General features: G+C 37.7%; 2 protein-coding genes across 2 annotated transcripts in view; one reads left to right on the forward strand and one right to left on the reverse strand.

Annotated features, from left to right (window-relative positions):
* The window catches only part of LOC127946511 (rap guanine nucleotide exchange factor-like 1), a 33,752-nt gene extending 26,501 nt beyond the window's left edge, over positions 1-7,251 (forward strand). Inside the window, exons 13-15 of the mRNA XM_052543136.1 lie at positions 557-621; positions 1,687-1,741; positions 5,622-7,251. Of these exons, the coding sequence (XP_052399096.1) occupies positions 557-621; positions 1,687-1,741; positions 5,622-5,746 (245 nt within the window). The 3' untranslated portion in view covers positions 5,747-7,251. The remainder of the gene's footprint in view (positions 1-556; positions 622-1,686; positions 1,742-5,621) is intronic.
* Positions 7,252-7,761: 510 nt separating this feature from the next.
* LOC127946503 (neurabin-2) overlaps positions 7,762-20,825 on the reverse strand; it is a 35,097-nt gene continuing 22,033 nt past the window's right edge. Inside the window, exons 3-11 of the mRNA XM_052543128.1 lie at positions 19,176-19,308; positions 18,035-18,155; positions 16,862-16,966; positions 15,645-15,780; positions 12,774-12,917; positions 12,547-12,600; positions 12,172-12,401; positions 11,953-12,049; positions 7,762-10,970 (exon numbers count right to left, since the gene is read on the reverse strand). Of these exons, the coding sequence (XP_052399088.1) occupies positions 10,917-10,970; positions 11,953-12,049; positions 12,172-12,401; positions 12,547-12,600; positions 12,774-12,917; positions 15,645-15,780; positions 16,862-16,966; positions 18,035-18,155; positions 19,176-19,308 (1,074 nt within the window). The 3' untranslated portion in view covers positions 7,762-10,916. The remainder of the gene's footprint in view (positions 10,971-11,952; positions 12,050-12,171; positions 12,402-12,546; positions 12,601-12,773; positions 12,918-15,644; positions 15,781-16,861; positions 16,967-18,034; positions 18,156-19,175; positions 19,309-20,825) is intronic.

The following is a 20,825-nucleotide window of genomic DNA, read 5'->3' on the forward strand; positions in this document are numbered from 1 at the left end:
CTTCTTTCTCTCGTTCTCAAAATTCAGATACATTTATTACCATGGCTAAGAAAACACATTTTTATTTTATTTTATTTTATTCCACCATTTTTTTCTTCAGTTATCAACAAAACTCAGTATAGCAGGGCTGCACAACTCATTAATCGTGCACTGTGCAGAAAGACAGTGAGCTCACACTGAAACTGTAAGCATGCAGATATTCACTTTTATAGGTCGATACATTGGCACCTGGCCTCTCTCTCTTTTTACTCAATCATCTGTATTCAGTACACTCATCCTGACAGCTTGTAGTGTCTCTAACATCCTCCTTTCCTCTCATGTTACCTCTCTCTCTCTCTCTGCACAGACAGATCACCCATCATGACATGATGCCTGTTCACTTCTCTCTCTCTCTCTCTCTCTTTCTCTTTTCTTGCGTGTGAAAGTCAAGCCTCAGTTCAGCTCAGCTAGAAAGAAGACGCCTGGCTGAGCGAGTGATGGCATGATGGCATGTCATTACATAACTGTTCCCTTTATTATGCATTCACTCTCTCACTCTCTCTCTCTCTCTCTGCAGATCTGACCTTCCTCCATGAGAGCTGTAAGACTTTCCACGGGGAGCTGGTTAATTTTGAAAAGATGGTGAGTTGGCATATATAACGGAAGTAATGATGTGCTTACATTAATGCACACACATGTTTACGTAGCTACTTAAATGAGGACATACCATAGACTTCTGTAATGCTTGACAAAGATAATTATAATTTCTACAGACTAGCTCGAACCTTAATCCTTCCCCTAACAGGAACTAAAAAAAAAAAAGTAAATTAAATTGAACAAAAAAATAATATTATTTGCTGTATTAAAGACTTTGGTTGAATTATTGTTTTTATATATTGTAAACACTTTCCATGTTTTCATTAATGATTCTACATTGCAGTCAGAACGGAACAATAAAATCTGCATATTCATCAGAGACACCTATGCTTTTTTTAGTGTTGTGACAACAAGCATGCATCTTAATTTCTGTCAACTGTGCATGAAAATGAATAATTAACTTTCAAGCAAATGCCTAACTGTTTCTCACAATTTCAAATATCTGTGTAAATATTGATTATATATCCATTACCGTTCAAATGTTTGGGACTAGTAAGATTCTTTTTTTAAAGCAATCGATCAAAAATGACAGTGAATACCTTTATAATGTTACAAAAGATTTCTATATGAAATAAATGCAGTTTTTTTACTTTTATTTACATAAAAAATATTAAGCAGCATGTTAATATTAATAGCAAATGTTAATAAACGATTAAGAAATGAGCAGCAAACAGCATTTTAGGATAATTTTGAAGGTTCGTGTGACACTGAAGATTGGAGTATTGATTCTGAAAAAATACATTTTACATCAACAATATTACTTTTTTTTTACTGTGTTTTTCATCAAATAAATGCAGCTTTAGACTTTTTTTCAAAAACATCTGAAACAAATTGATGAGGGAATGCAATGAATGCAATAAGAATTGTTTTCATTGTGCATTCTTTTTCCCTCAAAAAGACTCAAATAATCATTAGAAGTATCAAATGAAGTCTCTGATTAATACAGAATATCCTGTACAGCTAATTAGTGCCCACAGGTACAATATTTTTTTTGCCGCTTACCGTTCACAGAATGACTGTCAATCAAATCTCTGTCTTTTTTTTCTCTAGCACAAAGTGGCTGAGATGGTGCGAAGCATCAGACGGTTTAGGAGCACTCAGCTAGGTATGTGTATTCCTGCACACACACACACACACAGACATCGGCCTGTCAAATAGGATTAGTGCAATAGTAGAGCATGTCTCCACCCGCCAACATAACAGCATACCTACATGAACTCGTACACACACACACACACACACACACACACGCTCGCATACACACCTGTCTGAGTGGATTAGTTCTAGGAGACTGCTGCTCCACCCTGCCACAGCCCATCTGTTTGGGACAGCACAGCCCTCGGGGCCATGAGCCACAGGGCACCGCTTCATAACACACACATACACACACACGGCCACAACAACACACACAAACACAAGCAACAGCTGGCCAGCGCTTCAAAACTTTTATGCTCTAAGTCAAAAAGTATGATTAGTGGTACATGTGTTTGCATGTGCATAATGAGTCAAAGGATTGATTATAGAGTGCAATGGTCAGGTTCAGAGAAAGAACTTTTCCATTTTTACTTTTAAAAAGACAGACCTGCTGTGTACTCCGAGGTTGTTCATTGATGGTATGTGCTTTTGTTAAATTATTTGCATTTTTATTTTTTTTACGTTATTTTAAAAATAATTGTGTTTAACAACAAAACATGGCGACTTGGTTTCTTTATGCACTCGAAATACTGAAATAAATGATTGTTTTATAGATAAGGTCAACAAATCTCAATGATTAGTTTTAGACTCAATGCTGTTCGAAATGTGGATGGGCATTAATGCACTCTATTGCTCTTTATACTGTCAGTGGGTGTTCAAACTATGGACTCGGTGCCTTTTGTGCTGAACTTAATGTCTTTTCTCTCGAGTTTTTTCTGAAGCTTAGATTAGTTGAATGTCACTTTCTGTCTTGATTCCACTGTTTTGGAATCTTGACTCCCTAGATTCAATCTCAACAATCACAAAAACCAAACATGGCTTCCATGGTTACTGTGGCGTTCCGTGAGGTGTCCTGACTCTGCACACACCCACACACTCTTCAGTTCATCGTATCCATCTGCACCATCACAGCCTGCACCAGATTCTCATTCCCTTCCTCTCCATGAGGCTGCTTGTTTTGAGGTCGTCGTGCATAATTTTATCATTATCATGATCATTTCAAAGCACCATTTCGATGATCATCAAGTGGTAAACAAAACAAATTGACATGATTGTGGTAAATGCGCTAAATGTATTATTTTAAAAGAGATTTGAATAAGATTGAGAATTCTCTATAAAAAAAATGTAATCCCGAGAAGAATAATAGTGGTTGAATTTTTATAATAGTAGTGATTTTTTATTTATTTATAATAATCGTGACAACCGTCTATCCATAATCATCTATTAAGTACTTTTATAATAATAAAAAATATATAATTTTTTAACTCAACAGACAAACTGTAGCTATGACAGGAGAAAGCAAAAAAGAATCGAATTAGAAAACTCAAATATCATAACTCTCAATACAGCAGTTTGAAAGAGGTATTTTATTTTCTCAAGAATGCACATGAAGAGCCAAGCTCTGTTGTAAAGTATGTTATTGAAAATCTTAAGCAACAGGAGATGTACTTTTATACTGTTGTTTAAATTTTGGAATCCTGAAAAATCCTGAAAAGAACAAAAAATCATCAGCGTTTCCACAACAACATTAAAAATATAACTGTCCTTAACACTGATAATAATAATAAATGTTTGTTTAGCAGCAAATCAGTATATTAGAATGTTTTCTGAAGACTCATGTGACACTGAAGACTGATAATTTGTCATCACGTTGATAAATTAACATTTTAAAATAAAAAAGAAAACGATTCCTTTCAACTGTAATAATATTTAATAATACTGAAGTTTTACTGTATGTTTAATTCAATTAATACAGCCTTGGTGAGAACAAGTGACTTCTTTCAAAAACATTAAAAAAAAAAACTGACTGACCTTGAACTTTTGAATGAAAGTGTATTTATTTCCATGCATGTTATGTTATGTATTACCATACTGCTTATTACCATAAAGGAGGAGTTTCCAATATGGCAACACTTATTAATATTGTGCCATATATGAGGAGCACTACAACTGAGACAGCCAAATGTTATTTGAATTTTTTTTTTACTTATCTAAATAACGTCTTTTGGGCAATTATTTTAGTAGGGTTATTTCATCAGTGCTTTGTTCACTTCTCTAGCGGCTCTGTATTGTCTCCAGTTTGTCTGGTGCGTCAGGACTCTTATTTCCCTGTCTCTGGCTCTGATTGAGAGCTCTGTAATTATCAGGGCTCATTCTCCCTCCATCTACCTGAGTGGATTGCCCTCATCCATTTCAATTAGAGGGATTGATGGCTAGCCAAGCGCATGGCACTTTTTTCAGTCTGGTGGCCTTTCTTTTTACAACCATCCATTTTTCTCTATGTGCGGCAAAGGATTTCATTTAGATGCATCCAAAACCTCCGTCCACCGTCATCACACATTCAAAACACCCTATTGTGAGCTAATATTTATGTTGAATGTTTGCTGGCGTAGCATGACATTCAATCTCTTGCCCACGTAATGGGACCCCATTTGCAATGACATTTCTATATGGTGGCTGAGGCTCATCTGGAGACGTATCGAGGCCAAAGGGCATCGATTTCAATAGATACACTGCAGCCATTGACATTTGTAAGATCATGCAGAGCTCCTCCTGCCACCGTTTCCCTTACAGCAGGTTTGAACTCAGATTTGAGACTTAATGACTCTGTAATTGTCTCTAATGCGCTCCTGCTGACAAAGTGTCAACGGAAGGAGGCTGCAGATGATCTCAGATCAGTTCTGTGATCTCTATTATTGTTAGAAAGAAACAAACTCAGAGGAAATTAAGTAAGTCTCCAGTGTTGCTTCAAGACTTTGATGAGACGCACATGCAAATAGTCATTTTTCAGCTTGAAATTCCTTATAGGATTTAAGATTAAGTCTAAGATGAATTGATATGGGCTCTGCTATCTACATATTTTTTTTTTGTGTTATCCTAAGCTATTTTTAGGAAACATCTGAGAAAAAGTTGCATAAATGAAACATGACCTCAACAAAAGATGAATGTACACTAAGGTTCAAAGTTTGGAGTCGACGCGATTTAAAAAAAAATGTTTTTGAGAGAAAACTCTTATGCTTAGCAGTGCTGCATTTTTACAATCAAAAGCACTATAAAACAGTAATATTGTGAAGTCTAATTTTCAGCATCATTACTCCAGTCTTCAGTGTCATATAATCATTCTAATAAGGGAGATATATATATATATGTATTTGAAATAGAAAATGATTCTAGCAGCATAGGTCAAAGTAAATGAGCGGTTGGTCTCGGATGTGTGTGAAGCTGCATCCGTCTCTCCATAACTTGAGTGACAGCTGAATCTGATGCAGAGGCGGAGCGACAGATTTTTTTGTCTTGAGATCAGAGAGGACAATGTGCAGCTATTCATAGCTACTAAAAGAGCTGTTTTCCTTCCTCCTGCTTTCTCTCTCTCTCCCTCTCTCTTTTTGAAAAGTGTGGCTTAGCAACGGATGCTGTGTGTGTGTGTGTGTGTGTATGAAGTCAGGTCAGCTGGACTTGAGTGTTTGTGATCCTGTATGCTGGTATCTCAGCTCTACCACGCCACCATGTGTTCAGCCACAGTATCACCTCTAAATCAATACATATATTCCTCTGCAGTTTACAGTAGTTATTGGAAAAAGCTGTCATCATTTGCCTAATTTAGGACGATTTGTGAGGATTGGACAACCCTGCCATCAAAATTTTTTACAGCTAAAAATCTTAATTGTGTGATTGCAATTTTAGCTCTAAAATTTTAATAAATTATTTTTAAATAATTTGTTTGTAATAAGTTATATCTATTAAAAACAGTTCCTTAATTGATTTATTTTTCTCTTTCTGTCTTTCTCAAGCAATGGAAGCCGAGCCGTCCCCCTCTCACCTCCAGACAAAAGCATATGTTCGGCAACTGCAGGTCATCGACAATCAGAACCTGCTTTTTGAGATGTCCAGCAAGCTGGAGCCAAAAGACATGTGAAGGGACCAAGCGTACCTACAAGCCATAGTTCCCACCAATAAACCCCCACACCCAACCCTTCATTCACCATTGTCACAGATCAACCCAGCTGGGCTGTCAATCATCTCAGGCTCCGCCTACAAATCATCAAACGAGGAAGTTTGTTCATGAAAATGGTGTGAATAGTGCTTTGAGTGAGTCTGTGTCAATGTTAATTATGACCACGCATAGTGGTCTGGATTCATTTCTATTTTGTATTTTTTCCTGGCTGTTCATGACTGAAGGGAAACCTGTTCTGATTGCACTGCCATCAGTTGAACTGAACCAAAACGGAATAAGCTTAATCTGTACAACCTGTCATCCAGGCCTTCAGAAACACAGACTGCATTTTGGCCATTCATGACCCCTAAAATACACGAGACAATCTGACCTCTTGAACTCTGACCTTTGGTCAAACTTGGCACTTACTGCAACTCTGTGCAATTGGCTGCAGTCATTTGATGTTAGTGTTCTGAACAATATGGATCCCCAGCCATCAAAAATGAGTCCCGAATCCAAGACAAGCTGCAACGTACAGCATAGTCTTTAATGAACCTGAGTAATGTAAATGAAGAAGTCAGAATATATATATAATTTAATTAAACTGGTCTTGTTTTAAGGATGTTTAGATAGAAAAACAAGACTAATAATTTTTTGCAGCTTTGAAGCCAAATTAAACCTAGCTGTTAATTTATTAAAGATTAGTTACAGAGCAGAAAAACTGACCAGATGCAGTATTTTGTAATGCAGTTTGCCCTTGTGTTATGGTGAAAGGGCCTGGGGTGAAGTTAATTCTCATAATAAATGGGAAAGTGTCTATTTGCACCCAAGTTTTTCTCCAGAAGGATCCCAAGCTGAAAACGGGCTCTGTACGGGACGACTTGTCTTGGATCGGACTCTCTCAGGATCTCCTCCTGAGGTCACACAAGGGACTGCACTGTACATATGTCATGTAAATAGCAAAAATAAATATGAATATGACTCTATTTTATGTAAGAGCTATGAGATGGACTCTCAAGATGAATATTTGTTTTGTAAATCTAAGAAAAAAACATACGTGTACAGTTTAAAAGGCGACGTCCCAGACAGAGTCTGTGGTTTGCGATGAAAGAAATTGTATAGCATATTCACTGGTTTCTGTTGTTTCGGTTTGATATTATTTCTTATCCATTACAGATGACTTGTACATATCCTCTGTTTTGGTTGCATATTTTTTTTTTGCATTGTCTCCAATGGATGAATTGTACAGCATGTAGGTGGTTTAGTTGGATTTTGCAGTTTTACTTTGGTCAAAGTTTCTCATTTGTTTCTGGTTGATCTTTTTAAAGCGGGTATTCTCTTCTCGTTTTTTTTGGTTTTGTACAGAAGTCCGTGTTTACAGTGCGATTATCTGAAACGCAGACATGTCCAGTGAAAGACACTTTTTTTTCTTGACATGAGTCAAAGATGCATCTAAAATAAAGCCTCTTTTGATGAGCTCTCCAGACGCTCGGTCTCAGTAAGAGTGTGTATGTGCATGGTGCAAGAATAGTGTTTTATTTGATATTTCTTAAAACCTAAAGGCTTTCTAGCCAAAGATTTTAAAATGATGACTTTCAGACCTTGTTGGTAAGTATAATCAGAGCTCTCGAGCTTCATATTACTCTCGTTTTTTGCTCAAGTCAAACAAGACCAGGGGCCAGTTGCATAAACAGTCATTAAGTTAAAATGTCTTGAAATAATAATAACAATAAAAAAAAGGTAATCTCAGAAATAATTACATATCCAGACATACTAATATCACAGAAGCAATACATTGTTATTTTTTTTGGCAGTTTTTGTGCAAATTAAAATTTTTGTGATGTACATAAAAATGATGACTCTGTGGTCTCCTGTATGTTTAGATAAATTAACAATTTTTCAATATATTACTATAGCTATTAAACTTAAAAAACGACAGCATCTCTCTTTCTCATCGATCGCACATTGACTTTCAAAACAGACACAATTTCAAACTGTTGCTCAGCACACTTCTGCATTTATTATGACAGCACTTATGCAATTATCAATCATGATGATGATGGCGCTTATTTCAAACGAGGAACATCTGCCTCTGGTTCATGTAGCGATTTACATGGCGGGGTGAAAAAACAAAAAACAAGTAATTAAAACAGTACAGAGGAAATGGAGTCGAGTTCGTTAAACAACTATTAAATCAGGGTTCCTGCTTTATGTTAGGTGTCAGACAAATGTGCCAGTGTCACAATTACAGCAATTACCCTCAAATTACAAAACTGTGGCATTTGGAAACACTTCTTTTTCTTCTCCAATATAGTTCCAAGCAAGTTGCTGCTTGTTTAACGACACAGCTACGTAACATCTTCAAACATGTTATCTGTACTCATCTTATTATTATTATATGAAGTACACTGTAGGACACCAAAAATAAAGAGGAACTTACTATTACACCAGCAAAAGTGAGGAGAGAAACACAGCTCTGTCCTGTACATGGAAGCAAATTCATTTCATTAAAGGCAGCAGCTAAGCTAAGCTAAGCTAAAATGTGAAAATTTAAAAGCGTTTATAAGATTCAAAGGGTCCTTTACCTCCAAAACTGTGCCACTGTCTGGACATCCATACACATGGTCATCATGTACTAGTCAGCACATTACAATATTACATTTCAGATAACAGAGGCTCACAGTAAACAGAACTATACACAGCAAATAAGACCGTTTTATTCAGATATCTTTGCTGAGGTCCTTGTCAAGCCAGAGGGCTTTCTTACGTATGGGAAATCAAGGTTTCCTTGACACTGTGCAAATAAAAGAAAAGAAATCCCTCAATATGGCTTTATTATATACATTTACTGCTGCATTAATCGTCGCAGAATCATTTTAATTTCTCAAACACCATTCTGCACTTGGTTGCTAGATAACAGGTGTCTATTTGGGTTAAAGAGTTAAACTACGAGCAGTACAACTGAGAAAATAGTCCCATCTTTAACAGAGCGAGAATATAATTTCCAGTCAGTGCTTGTTCTCGCTTGCTTGGACAATTATTTTAGGTGACTATGACAAGGAAAGTCAGACATAAACTCAGTCTAACTGTGGTTTATTAGGATGATTGAAGTTCATGTAGGTTAGCAGAATAGCAGTGACTTTAAGATTCCTATTATATGACGTTCCTACCAACTGTTTCAAAAAACTCCTCAGTGTTACCCTGTTGCTTGATCAACATGACGCTCAATCGATGTAAGACAGAAAATTACTTGTAATATTAAAAATAAATACAAAAAACTTAACAAACGGTCACATATACAATGTGAACAGTTCGTAAAAAGCTGAACGACAAATAATTCAAGGAGGGAAATGGGAAGAACTACAATACTCTTTAAGGTTTTCAATACTAAGCTGGGAATATGGGTTTTTTGGCATTTGAAAAACCAACTTGAATCTCTTTCATTAATATGGTTGACGTGAGAAGCCCAACAGTTAAAATAGGACACAACTATACGATTGAACTAAAGAAAATGACCTGCACTCCACGAACTGGGCACTGTTCACACAGAAGACGTTCTGTTGCGTAAAAACTCGAGACGCAGTTTAACTAAAGGAGAAGAAAGGAACGCAGGGTTGACACTTGACAGTGTCTTACAAACGCGAAGCTCATATGTTTTGCGTGAAAAAATAACAAAAAAAAAGCAACGCAGTAGAACCCTTACATTTACGTGGGGTTGGTTGAACCAAAATGTCTTTTTCGTTTTCACTGCTCTACTTTTGTGTAAACGTGTGCTAGATGGACGTGATCCACCTTTGCACTGGCGTCTTGTGGCTTTTTCAGCATCTTGCACATGTAACTGCATTTTGCTCCAATTACAAATAAGTTCAACTTAAAAAAAAGTAGTTGACACGTCTCAAAACGTTTTTGTGTGGAGAGGGGAAAACACTGGTTCAGTGTGAATTGCCCCCAAGAGTGGCTTAATGCGAGTTTAACAACTCATATCTGCTTGTGTCCTACGAATGAGGCTCAGCATCTCGAACATGCTAACTTAAAACCATATAATTAAACTCTCAAATTCCTTCAATTGCCGTGTCAAAATTCCAGTTTTCCCAGGAGGACAAACTCATTTAAAAAGAACAAAAGATCCAACTACAAGGAGATTCCTCATCATAGTATAGGGGACGATAATACTGAATAAATCCAAGTCCATCGGGAGAGAGGAGAGGAGGATGGACACGACTTTAGGATTCTCCTGGACTCAATAGTACAATCTGAGTGCACTTACATCGGCGTAAACACACGACGAGTCTGCTTTAACAGAGAGGGCTGGACAAAGGTTGTGGGTAGCAATAAAACAAGGCCATATTTCTGATGAATGCAGAAGCAGTCTTTCTCTGATGTGTCGGAGAGTCAGACCACGTTGCAGGGCTGATCGAGGCACATGAGCACTGCACCGACTAACCACAAGCACTGAAGAAATCATCACCCAGAAGCCCCTACTCATTCTACACTTTCATTTACAAAAAAAGCAAACATGAGAAGCCCCTGAATGCTAACTGTAAATGTTCAGGATTACACTTTTCACACCCAATTTTGTCATAAAAAGGCAATCTTGCCATGCAAAAACTGGACCGTTTTCACTGTATTATTTGCGTAGATGTGAAAAGTAAAGCCCTTACGCCTTTCCTCCCCCCAGCACATTGCTTAAGCGATTTTAATATTTAAATATATGCCAGAATATGTACAAACAGTCCTCTTGTCAGTCACTGCTATACAGGCCGCCTCTCGCTCAGATCCTACACTGTGGGCATGCCATCTTTGTCCAGCAACCGTTTCGTGTTTCTCCTGCAAGCATGTGAGTGAACATTTATTAACGAAGAGGTTCTACATTCCTGCCGAGAGCAGAGAGGCTTTAATACTTTTAAGGGCGCTTAAAAAGAAATGGAGAAGACGACTAACAAATGACTATAAAAAGGGCCTCCTGATGGCTTGACGTCCCTCAGGTGTCTGGTACGGTGTTTGTTTTGTCCCCTCTTTGTCCCCGGTAACATCCCCTCGGCATGTTTCCTGTAGTTCATCAAGCTCTTCAGGTCATGGAGGGAAAATGTGGTCGGAGGGTAGAGTGGGCGGCGTTCCTGTCGTTCTCTCCATCATTTCCACAGCGGAAGGTTTACGACGGCTCCAAGCTCTTCAGAGCACCGACCTTTGACTCCAAGTCTGTGAGCTGAGATGGGAAAAGATGGAAATTCAGGTCAGTTACACTTAATATCAACTTTTGTTTTTATGCAGACATTCCGGTTCAAACGTTTGGGGTTGTTAATACTTCTGAAAATGTATATGCTCACCAATGCTCCATTTATTTGATCAAAGATACGGTAAAACAGCAATATCGTAAAATATTACTACAATAATAACTATAACTGTTTTCTATGCAAATATTTTTGACAAATTTGATTTATTCCTGTGATGCAAAGCTGAGTTTTCAGCATCAATCCTCCAGTCTTCAGCGTCACATGATCCTTCAGAAATCATTCTAATTCTAATCATGCTAAATTAATATCTTGTTCTCAAAAATAAATAAATGAATGAATTTTGAACAATGCAATAAATGTAAACCCTTAGGACAGGTTCACACAATTGTTCCTTTCCCATGCATTATCTTCCCATTGTTTTCTTTGTGCTCTCTATGCTCACGTCTCGCATATTTTGCAGCATCTCATGCATGAAACGCCTCTGTAAAAATGAGGTGCTCAACTAAAAACAGAATTAATAATAGTGATTTTTCAGGTTTATTTCTATATTACAATTTAAAACAAAAACACAGTGAAGGAGGTTACACAAAATACTCTACAATACATTAAAAGTCAAGAAAAACAAACTTTAAAATCAGAAAGTGTTTGAGCACTTGAGGCTCTTCCAAAGTTTTGGTACAGCTACTGAAAAAGCCAGATCATGTCTCAGTTTTATTCTTGCACCTCTGATCTGAAAATCTGAATTCTGCACATAGACAGAAGGCTCGATTTGTAAGTAGATGCCTGTTTAAAGATTTAAAGACTAATTAAATAATCTTTAATTTAGCAGGCACCACTAATAAATGCAATATAAAACCAGTACTTGCATTCACCCTGTAAATCTCCCAGTGTAAATCTTGTAAATCTCCCAGTGTGAGAGTGAATGAGTATAAATGGTTTCCTGAAAACACGCACCTTCTCCTGGAGGTTTTCTGTCTCCACCTTGTGGGTGGCCTCTGACTCCTCTTGTGCTCTGCGCTGGGCCGTCTCCTTCTTCAAATACTCAATCTCTCTGCATTAAGACACACACGTAAGCATTAAACCCTTCGAACATGCTTATTTTGTTTTGTGATCCTGATTTAAATGATTATATTGAGTCTGGACTTGTTAATATCCCCAATGCCCTGCACTCACTTCTGCTGGTACTCTTTGATGAGGCGTTTGGCTTTGCTGTACTTGCGCTCCAGTGCTTGGTACTGCGCCTGTGTCTCTTTCAGGTGCTCGTCCACCGCCTGGCACAAGCTCTGAGCCTCCATCCAATAGCCCTCCAACTTCTCCATCCGCTCCTTATTCTCTCTCACCGTCTGCTCCAGCTGAGCCCTCTCCATCCGCCAGCGCAGCTTATCCTGCTCGGCGTGAGCCAGCTGGAGAGAGACAGAGAGACCGTCACGAGGGCAAGCAAAGGTTGTTTTAAGATCTCTTACAAATGTTTATTACTCTGAAACTTTAAAGCAAACGCAAGCAAATAAAACGGCATGTACAAGTGATGTCTGGGACGGAGAGTCATACCTTCTTCTTGAGCTGCTGGATCTCAGCCTGGGTCACGGCATGTTTTATCTGGAGCTGGAGACACAGAGATGCACATTTCTTTTTTGATTATTGAGTTCATACAGATATCTACAAACAGTTCAGTATTGGAGCTTTAGTTCACATTAGAACGGCACATTGCACTTTTTTTTCTGGTCATGCGTCTGTAAGTCGTCAGCTTTAGAAGTATTCTTGTGTGTCCCACTGACCTCCTTAAACTTGTGTGTAAGTTTCTCAGGGTCCATCTCCACAGGAGAGAGCATGTCTTCATTCTCTGCCAGGTCAAACACCTCGATGGCATTAGGGAACATGGGGCTCGTCTCTTCTTCTTCATCGGTGGCATATTCGCCCGTCTGAACATGAGAAAGAAGAGAGATTGATATTGAGACCCGTGCTGATTTCAGTGAAGCTGAGATTAGTATATCTGAGCTCAATCAATTCATGGATTTTGAAGCTAAAGAGGTTTCTGTATCAGACATTTGATAAGGATTCTTGACTTAAATGACTCGGGCATGTGTTGGTTTCTGATTAGTGTGTTGGTAACATTAACCACTAGATGTCAGAGTTTAGTTAGGCAGAAACCAACTGGATCAAGGGGAAACACATGCCAGGACATTGTAAAAAACCGTGTGACTGGCCAACCACCATTTTGAATTGACTGCAGCTGCAGGGAGAAGTGAGGGAGAGTAGAAGCAAACGGACAGAATTGCAACCACGCAAAACAGTGATGTGCCACATCTGAAATGATTTGGGAGCGGTTGAGAACATCTCGGACCATAAACAAAACATACAAAGCCTCTTGGGAGTTTCTGAGGATCACCCCCATGAAAGCATGTCCCAACACATCTGAAATAAAACGTGTTCTCCACATCCTAAAACTGCAATTACTCTGACCTCAAAAGGCTCCCTAAGAGCCACTGCAAATACAGCACGATCACAAACATGCTTTTAACAGTGGACTTCCCCTCATGTTGGGACATGAGCAAGCAAACTCCCTCACGATGACTTCCTGTCTGGATGAGTGAACGCAGTGCAAACTCTCATCAGTTAATGACACATGACACAATCACTTGGTGAACATCTCGATTCCTCTGAAGAAACCTTTTCTTGTAAATGACCTTTTCAATTGGTCAGTTTTGTATGTTAGTATCAGTTCAGCATCAAGTGATACAATTAATATTATTTGCAATAAAGAGTGGAAATCAAATTACTACAGTATATACAGTTGAGTATATATATAACTGTATTATGTATATATATATATATATATATATATATATATATATATATATATTTAACATGTATGCTCTATAAAATGTCATTTACTTACCACTTGTCACCAATACAGCCAATGACATAGAACATTTTTTAGAAATTCCATTGTAAAACAAAATTTTCTCAGCAAACTGAAGTACAAAATACTTTAGTTAAAGAATATATTTTCAGATCAAATATTTATTTTTCATATATTATTCTGTACATTATTTCATATAGATAAAGAAATGAATGTAAAACATTATAACATGTCTGATACATATAAATATAAATACTGCATTATTAATAAACTTTAATTATATATATTAATCAATATTTACTTAAATTATGTCACCATTTATTATAATTATTTTATATTAAGCTTGAGGTCAGGAATTTTTTTTAAAATGGTCTTACAATTAAAAAAGCTGCATTAATGTAATGAAAAAAATAATGTAATCAAAACTGTAAGGTTTTAAAATATTACATTTTAAAATAACCGTTTTTTAATTTTATTATATTTTAAAATATATTTTATTCCTGTAATACCACTAGCAGTCATTACTCCAGTCTTCAAAATTCATGCTGATTATTAAAAGAAACATTTCTCATATTTTTTCATATTTCATATCTTCTGTGAATATAAGATTCAAAAGGACAACATGTATTTGAAAAAGTTTACATTGTAAATGTCTTTTCTATCACTTTTGATCATTAAGTATACATACAGGAGAGAGGACGGGCTTCTGTATTTATAAATATATTTTGTCATTCTGTCTCCCCAAGTCCATGCAACGTTTTGAGCTCTGCAATGTGGGTGAAGAAGCAGTTTCGGCACCTCTCAAATGTTAAAACGACATCAGACTGACGTGAGCTCAGTGTTGCAGAGGAGAACGCACTGAGAGAGCACTGAGCTGGCAAACCTAGCCGTGAGACGCACTGCCGTGGCATTCTGCCTTCACTTTCACACCCAAGATCTCCAAGAATACAGACTGCAAGAACTATCGAATTATTAATCAATTCCCCTCACACCATGCCAATGTGAGCAGGTGTGGAGGACAATTAGGAGACACGTACAGCACGAACGTGTTAGCAGTGCTCTAAAAACAGAGTTAAATACTGTGATTTCATGATTCCTGATTGTTGACGGTGTGTGTGTGTGTGTGTGCACACTGGATGGGTAAAATGCAGAGCACGAATTCTGAGTATGGGTCACCATACTTGGCTGTATGTCAAGTCACTTTCACTTTCATTCCTGAAAGAGTGTCTCGGTGAAGAAACATACTGTGACATACCGCCTTCCACTGCATGCAACCAAAATCACTTTAATAACCCATCATTAAGGGGTACAGCTAGATTAATGCAATTAAATTGTATGTGACATATGCAATACACAGAGTGCCACTCAACTGGAGGCAAAATAAGAGATATTCTAGAGGTTCTATAAAACCTACAAACTAAAAATATATCTGCATTTAAAACATCCGAAGTGCACACACACACACACACACACACACACACACACTGTGAACACACACCCGGAGCAGTGGGCAGCCATTTATGCTGCGGCGCCCGGGGAGCAGTTGGGGGTTCGATGCCTTGCTCAAGGGCACCTAAGTCGTGGTATTGAAGGTGGAGAGAGAGAACTATACATGCACTCCCCCCACCCACAATTCCTGCCGGCCCGAGACTTGAACTCACAACCCTTCGATTGCGCAAACACGCAGTGCATATATTTATTTAATGAAGTCCCATGTTACTTACATTCAATCCATCTATCACAAATCAAAAAAAGTGCAATCATCGTGTATCCGATGAAGCTTTACCTCTTCGTCCTCTTCCATGTAGGGGTTGTAGCGTTGCTCCATCATTTCTCTCTGCCATTTCTCCTGCTCCAGAGTCTGCTGGATCAGCTGGGCCACCTCACTCTGTTCCCCCGGCTTCTCCCGGCCAATCACAAACCTGCAACACAAACACCAGCCAATCAGACCTAGTGGACTAGCTGTCATTCCTTAAGTGAGTTCTCCACTGCTTTCAGGTGTGATGATTAACGGGAAGAAAAGACCTGCATTATGCAGCCTAAAAGGCTTGTAAACTTCATCACCATCCTGCTGGATGCCTTCAACTGCATCCTATTTACAAGTGACCGATTGTCAGTCTCTTCTGTGCTGAGGTATTCCACAAAAATAAAAGTTATTATTAAACGTGTTCACTCCCACTGGACTTAAGCTTCGTCTATTAATCACATTTTCCATTTCCCGGCGCTACAATCAAGCACCATCCATGCCTCGCCAGAAGAGCTTAAGAGAAAACAGGACGCAAATGCGTGAGCTTGTTTGAAATGCTACCCAATCCCTCATCTTGACTGAAGATACAATCACACAGGTCAAAAAAATCAAAGTAATAAAGCATTATTAGAGATGATAATGAATCAGTGTACATCTAATGCAAAATGAGATGACAGAAGATAATGCTGGATTAAATAGAGAAATTAAATTCTAATACACTAAAGCCTGAGGTCTACCTGAATATGATAATAATCTAATGAACATATAGCTTTTTAATTATTATTATTATATTTTTTTAATTGTTTGGATACAGAAATAAAGAAGTGTGGCATTGGTCTAGATATTTTTTAAGTATTTTTGTCATATGTAATTCTATCACACACACATTACTGTTTCAGATCACGAAGATGAAAATTTTTTAATAGGAAATGAATGCTTTTATTCAGCAAGGACACAATAAGCTTAGAAAAAGATGAGATAAATGCATGTTAATAAAAAGAATGATTTCTGAAGAATTGTGTGACACTGAAGAGAAATGGGTGGCAAAATTACTTAATTAAAATATATTAAAATATAAAAAGGTAATTTTAAATGTAATACTAATCAACACAATTCATGTTATGATTGTATTTCTAAATAATAAAAAAAAAACTTTAATAATAAAAAATAAAATAAAATAAAATATGAGCAGGCCAAACCTTGACCTGTGAGATCCTAGATGAAGTTTCAATGAGAAAGTGGTTTCATTTCCTTACTTAACAGTGCCGCTGGTGTTCCTTAGGACCGTTGCAGCGAAATTCTGGGTCACGCCCACCAGACTGGTTCCATCCACCTCCACGATCAGGTCATTCACCTGGATCCTACCAAGAAGAAAAATAACCAGCATAACAGCTCAGGGAGGAAAAGAAAAATGGCTGCTACACCTTGGGCCAAGACACTGATCAATCTCATCACTATACGTGTAAAGCAACTGACAGTGCCAAAGGAATCATTTATTCAGTCTGAAAGCTGAACTAAACCTCTTCTTGTATTCCAAGCCGTTAAAATGATCGATCCATCCTCTCAGTCTTAAACATGTCAATCTATCCAGCCCCATCCAAAACCCGTCTGCCAAGACACGCGTGTTTGATAGACAGCAGGAGGACCAATGAGAGTGAAGGTGAGGTCCTTTCAGAGCGCAAAGTGTCTGTCCCACTCAATATCTAAGCACTTCTGTCACACGTGTGGCGACAGCTCGTTTCGGCATTGGTTTATTCGATTTTTATATCTCCTGTGGCTTCCAGGCCCACTGTTTTTTTTAACTGTCATGCCAAAATGAGAAAGAAGCCACTGCAATGCAGCATGAACCTACTGACTCAAGACCGGAGAGAAATGTTATGAGTTTTTATTAAGATTGCTAACACTCGCTGAATCTCCTGCGATCAAAATGAACGTCAGAAGCAAAAGTGGTCTTCTCTAGGCTGAACTGCTGTTATTTCTCAAAGCTCTTGAGCTTGACGGATAGGAGTAGCTTCTCTTTGACCTCCATGACTCACTCCAGGGCCTGAAGAGCTCAGATGCCATTGCAAGGTCAGATTCTACTCATTATAGATCGATAAATAGCATCCCTCCATCCATACACATGCGTGTTGACTACATACTCGATCAAGAATAACTCCAGGTGCACTTCTGTTTTATAGATACAAAACCATGAACACTATTCATTTTGACAAAAGCATAAATGTCATATCATATTATATCAGTCTAATGCATGATCCTCACAGTTTCCACTGCATGCCTGTGTCTTTGGTATTTAACCCTTTTTGCAGACTGACGAACTCGGATGTCCAAGGAGTAATAAATGGCAGAAGGTAAAGGAATCCCAGTATATTTTCACTCTCGTTTTCACTCATATAAATCCCACTCTATCCTGTAATTCTCCGACTGACCTTCCGTCTCGGTGGGCGGCTCCTCCTTCCGTCACTGTCTTGACAAAGATTCCCAGTTTTTCCAGGCCCATGTCCGCACCAGCACCCATCCCGATGATGCTGATTCCCAATCCGTCTTTATCTGACCGGAAGGAATCACAGCGTTACGGTTTACATGACTTCTCATAAGTGAACACAACATCAAGCATTAGTACACAGAGGAACTTTGAATAAAGGATGACAGAAATCTTTTAACTTTTTCTTTAAAACTTTTAACCAGGAAGAAATGAAGTCTATAGACTGTAATGCTGTGGAAATTACCCAAGCAGTCATATGATCAATATAACAAAACCTTCTTTAAATCAGTGTTGCTATTATTAATTCAAGTTTTGGGGAATTAAAATAAAGCTGAAATAAGATTAAATATAAATATTTGATGGAAAAACTTTTAGAAATTAGAGATTTAACCTAGACCGCTAACCGTTTTGCTAAAACTAAAACACAAATAAATTAAAGCTATATGGAAATATAAAAAACTAAACAAGAATTAAAAAAAAGCACATAATGAAATTACTAAAACTACAATTTTAAATGAAAACCACAAATCGAAAAATAAAAGCTAATTCAAAATAGTATTATATACTAAAAAAATGGTAAATGTGCACTTCAAAAGAGATTTAAGGCTTTTAGACGGCAATAACTTAAATATTAGGATAATGAGCTGGAATTAGTGTGGGACTAATCCTGTGACTGTAAATCATTTGAGCAGGTTTTAAGATTATAATTATTTAGCAGTTATAAATACATTTGACTCCAAATAATCCTCTTGAAGTTATATCGTTCTTAATCACTTCTTTTCAGCCCAGAGCGGTTATAACTGTAATATTCCCACTGGAATATAAAACTCCACAGCTGAACACAATGCCTCTATGTCTATGCTGTGATATTCGGTAGCTATCGTAACCACCAGACCGCTTTAGGAGACAGGGCCCGACCCCTCCGATTTTCTAATCAGGAAAAGCTGCTTACTTTACAGATCAAAACAATCTGCTTCAGTCAGTTTGTTTGGAAACAGGAAGTTAAGGACCCTCAAGATAACATGTCACACAGGCTCTAAACACACATGGTTTAGTCAGGAAATCTCCATCAGCGGCTCGAGTACCTTTCTCCAGCTCGACGGGGAAAAGGTCCAGTCTCTCCACCCTCTTCTCCAGTTCATACTCGGCCGAAGCCGCCATGGGGTCGACCTCATCATTACGCCTGTCGTAGTCCTCGTTCGAGTATGTGGTGAAAACCTGGGAAAACAAAGCCAAAAAGCTCAAGTTTAATGTATAGAGTAGTTTGTGTTTTTGCTTTTCTCTGTAAGTCATCCTCACTGACAGTAATAGAGCAGGTCAATTACTGTAAGAATTATGAATTAATTAACACTTGCTGTCAGGAGACTTGGGTTCAGATACAGGTCACAATTGCTGAAAATGGTTTCACTGGGCAACAGCAGATGGAGTACAAGTTTTTAAAAATTGGTATGAAAAATTTTGTCTATAGCAGACAGTACAGAAGTACAGATTCATAATAAACAAGATCGAAGAGCTTGTAAATTGTAGTTGTAACACGTGCCAAATGGTTTCACATGGACTTGAAAAAATTTGTTTTTCAAGAAATTATCATATATTTATGGTAATATAATAATAATAATAATGGATCAAAATAATCATAAAACATTTTAAAATAGCATTAAAGTAGTTTTTAGTCAAGTACATTTTTCACAAATATTGTTATTTACTTTGAGGAGTCACATTATGTGATATTTTAAAAGCTGAAATATCCTTGCGTGTCATAAAAAGGCCAAATGATCTGATATTATGATATGATGGAGTGAAGGGGTCAAACGTAGCATGGGCAGTTTCATGTCATGACTTCAACAGTCCTCAAAAAAATAAAAAATAAAAAAATTGCAAAAACAATGATTTCATCAGAATACAAAGTTATTACTTGAATGGCTATATATGGAGAAAGCAGCTTTCCGTGTCCAGATGCTGCAGTTCTGACCTCCACCAGCAGGCGCTAATTGGGCCGTGCTACTAACATGCCAAACAATGTCAGACAGATGGAGTGTAGGGCAGACAATCGTTATTTTAAAGTTTCATTTGGTGCAGCTAGTGGAAATTACACCTTTTGGAAAACAGTCCAGAGCTGAAGTCATCTTCTTTCAGTGAAGATGTTTTTTTCTCTCTCTATAGCTCTGGGCACCACTTACTGTGCAGCTAAAGCAGCAGTTTATACAGATATAGTCATGCATCATGTCCTCTGTCAGAGAGAACAGGGCCCTGAAACCACAACAGCATAAGGGTGCACATCCGTGGGTGCACTTATATGCTGAGAACTACAACAGTAAGCCGGAAAAAAACTAGTGCCATTCTATATAAAGAAGCATAGTTTACCCACGAGTCTTGTGTACGTCTACTGAATATCTGTTGGTAACAGCTTCCTGTTTAGGGTCGTCTTTGATCTAAGCATATTTTCGTTCTTACTAAAGCCGATGTTACAAGCACTGAGGGGGAGTAGCAAAATACAGGAAGTCACTCTTTCCATTTGACACTACTTGACAAGAGACAAGAGTTATTCATTCAACAGATTCATTCAAAAATGTAGACTTAGGGACAAAACCAGAACTGTCTTGGTGAGTAATCATTGAAACATTCAATCAACCCTATCATTTAGCACATTTGTTCCAAAATATTGAAAGATTCGGTGCTGCTCACTATTAATAACAGCAGTCTTACTCATGCATCATTTCAATATGTAATATTAT

The sequence above is a fragment of the Carassius gibelio genome, chromosome A3 (genome assembly GCF_023724105.1).
Source record: "Carassius gibelio isolate Cgi1373 ecotype wild population from Czech Republic chromosome A3, carGib1.2-hapl.c, whole genome shotgun sequence".
NCBI classification, from domain to species: domain Eukaryota; kingdom Metazoa; phylum Chordata; class Actinopteri; order Cypriniformes; family Cyprinidae; genus Carassius; species Carassius gibelio.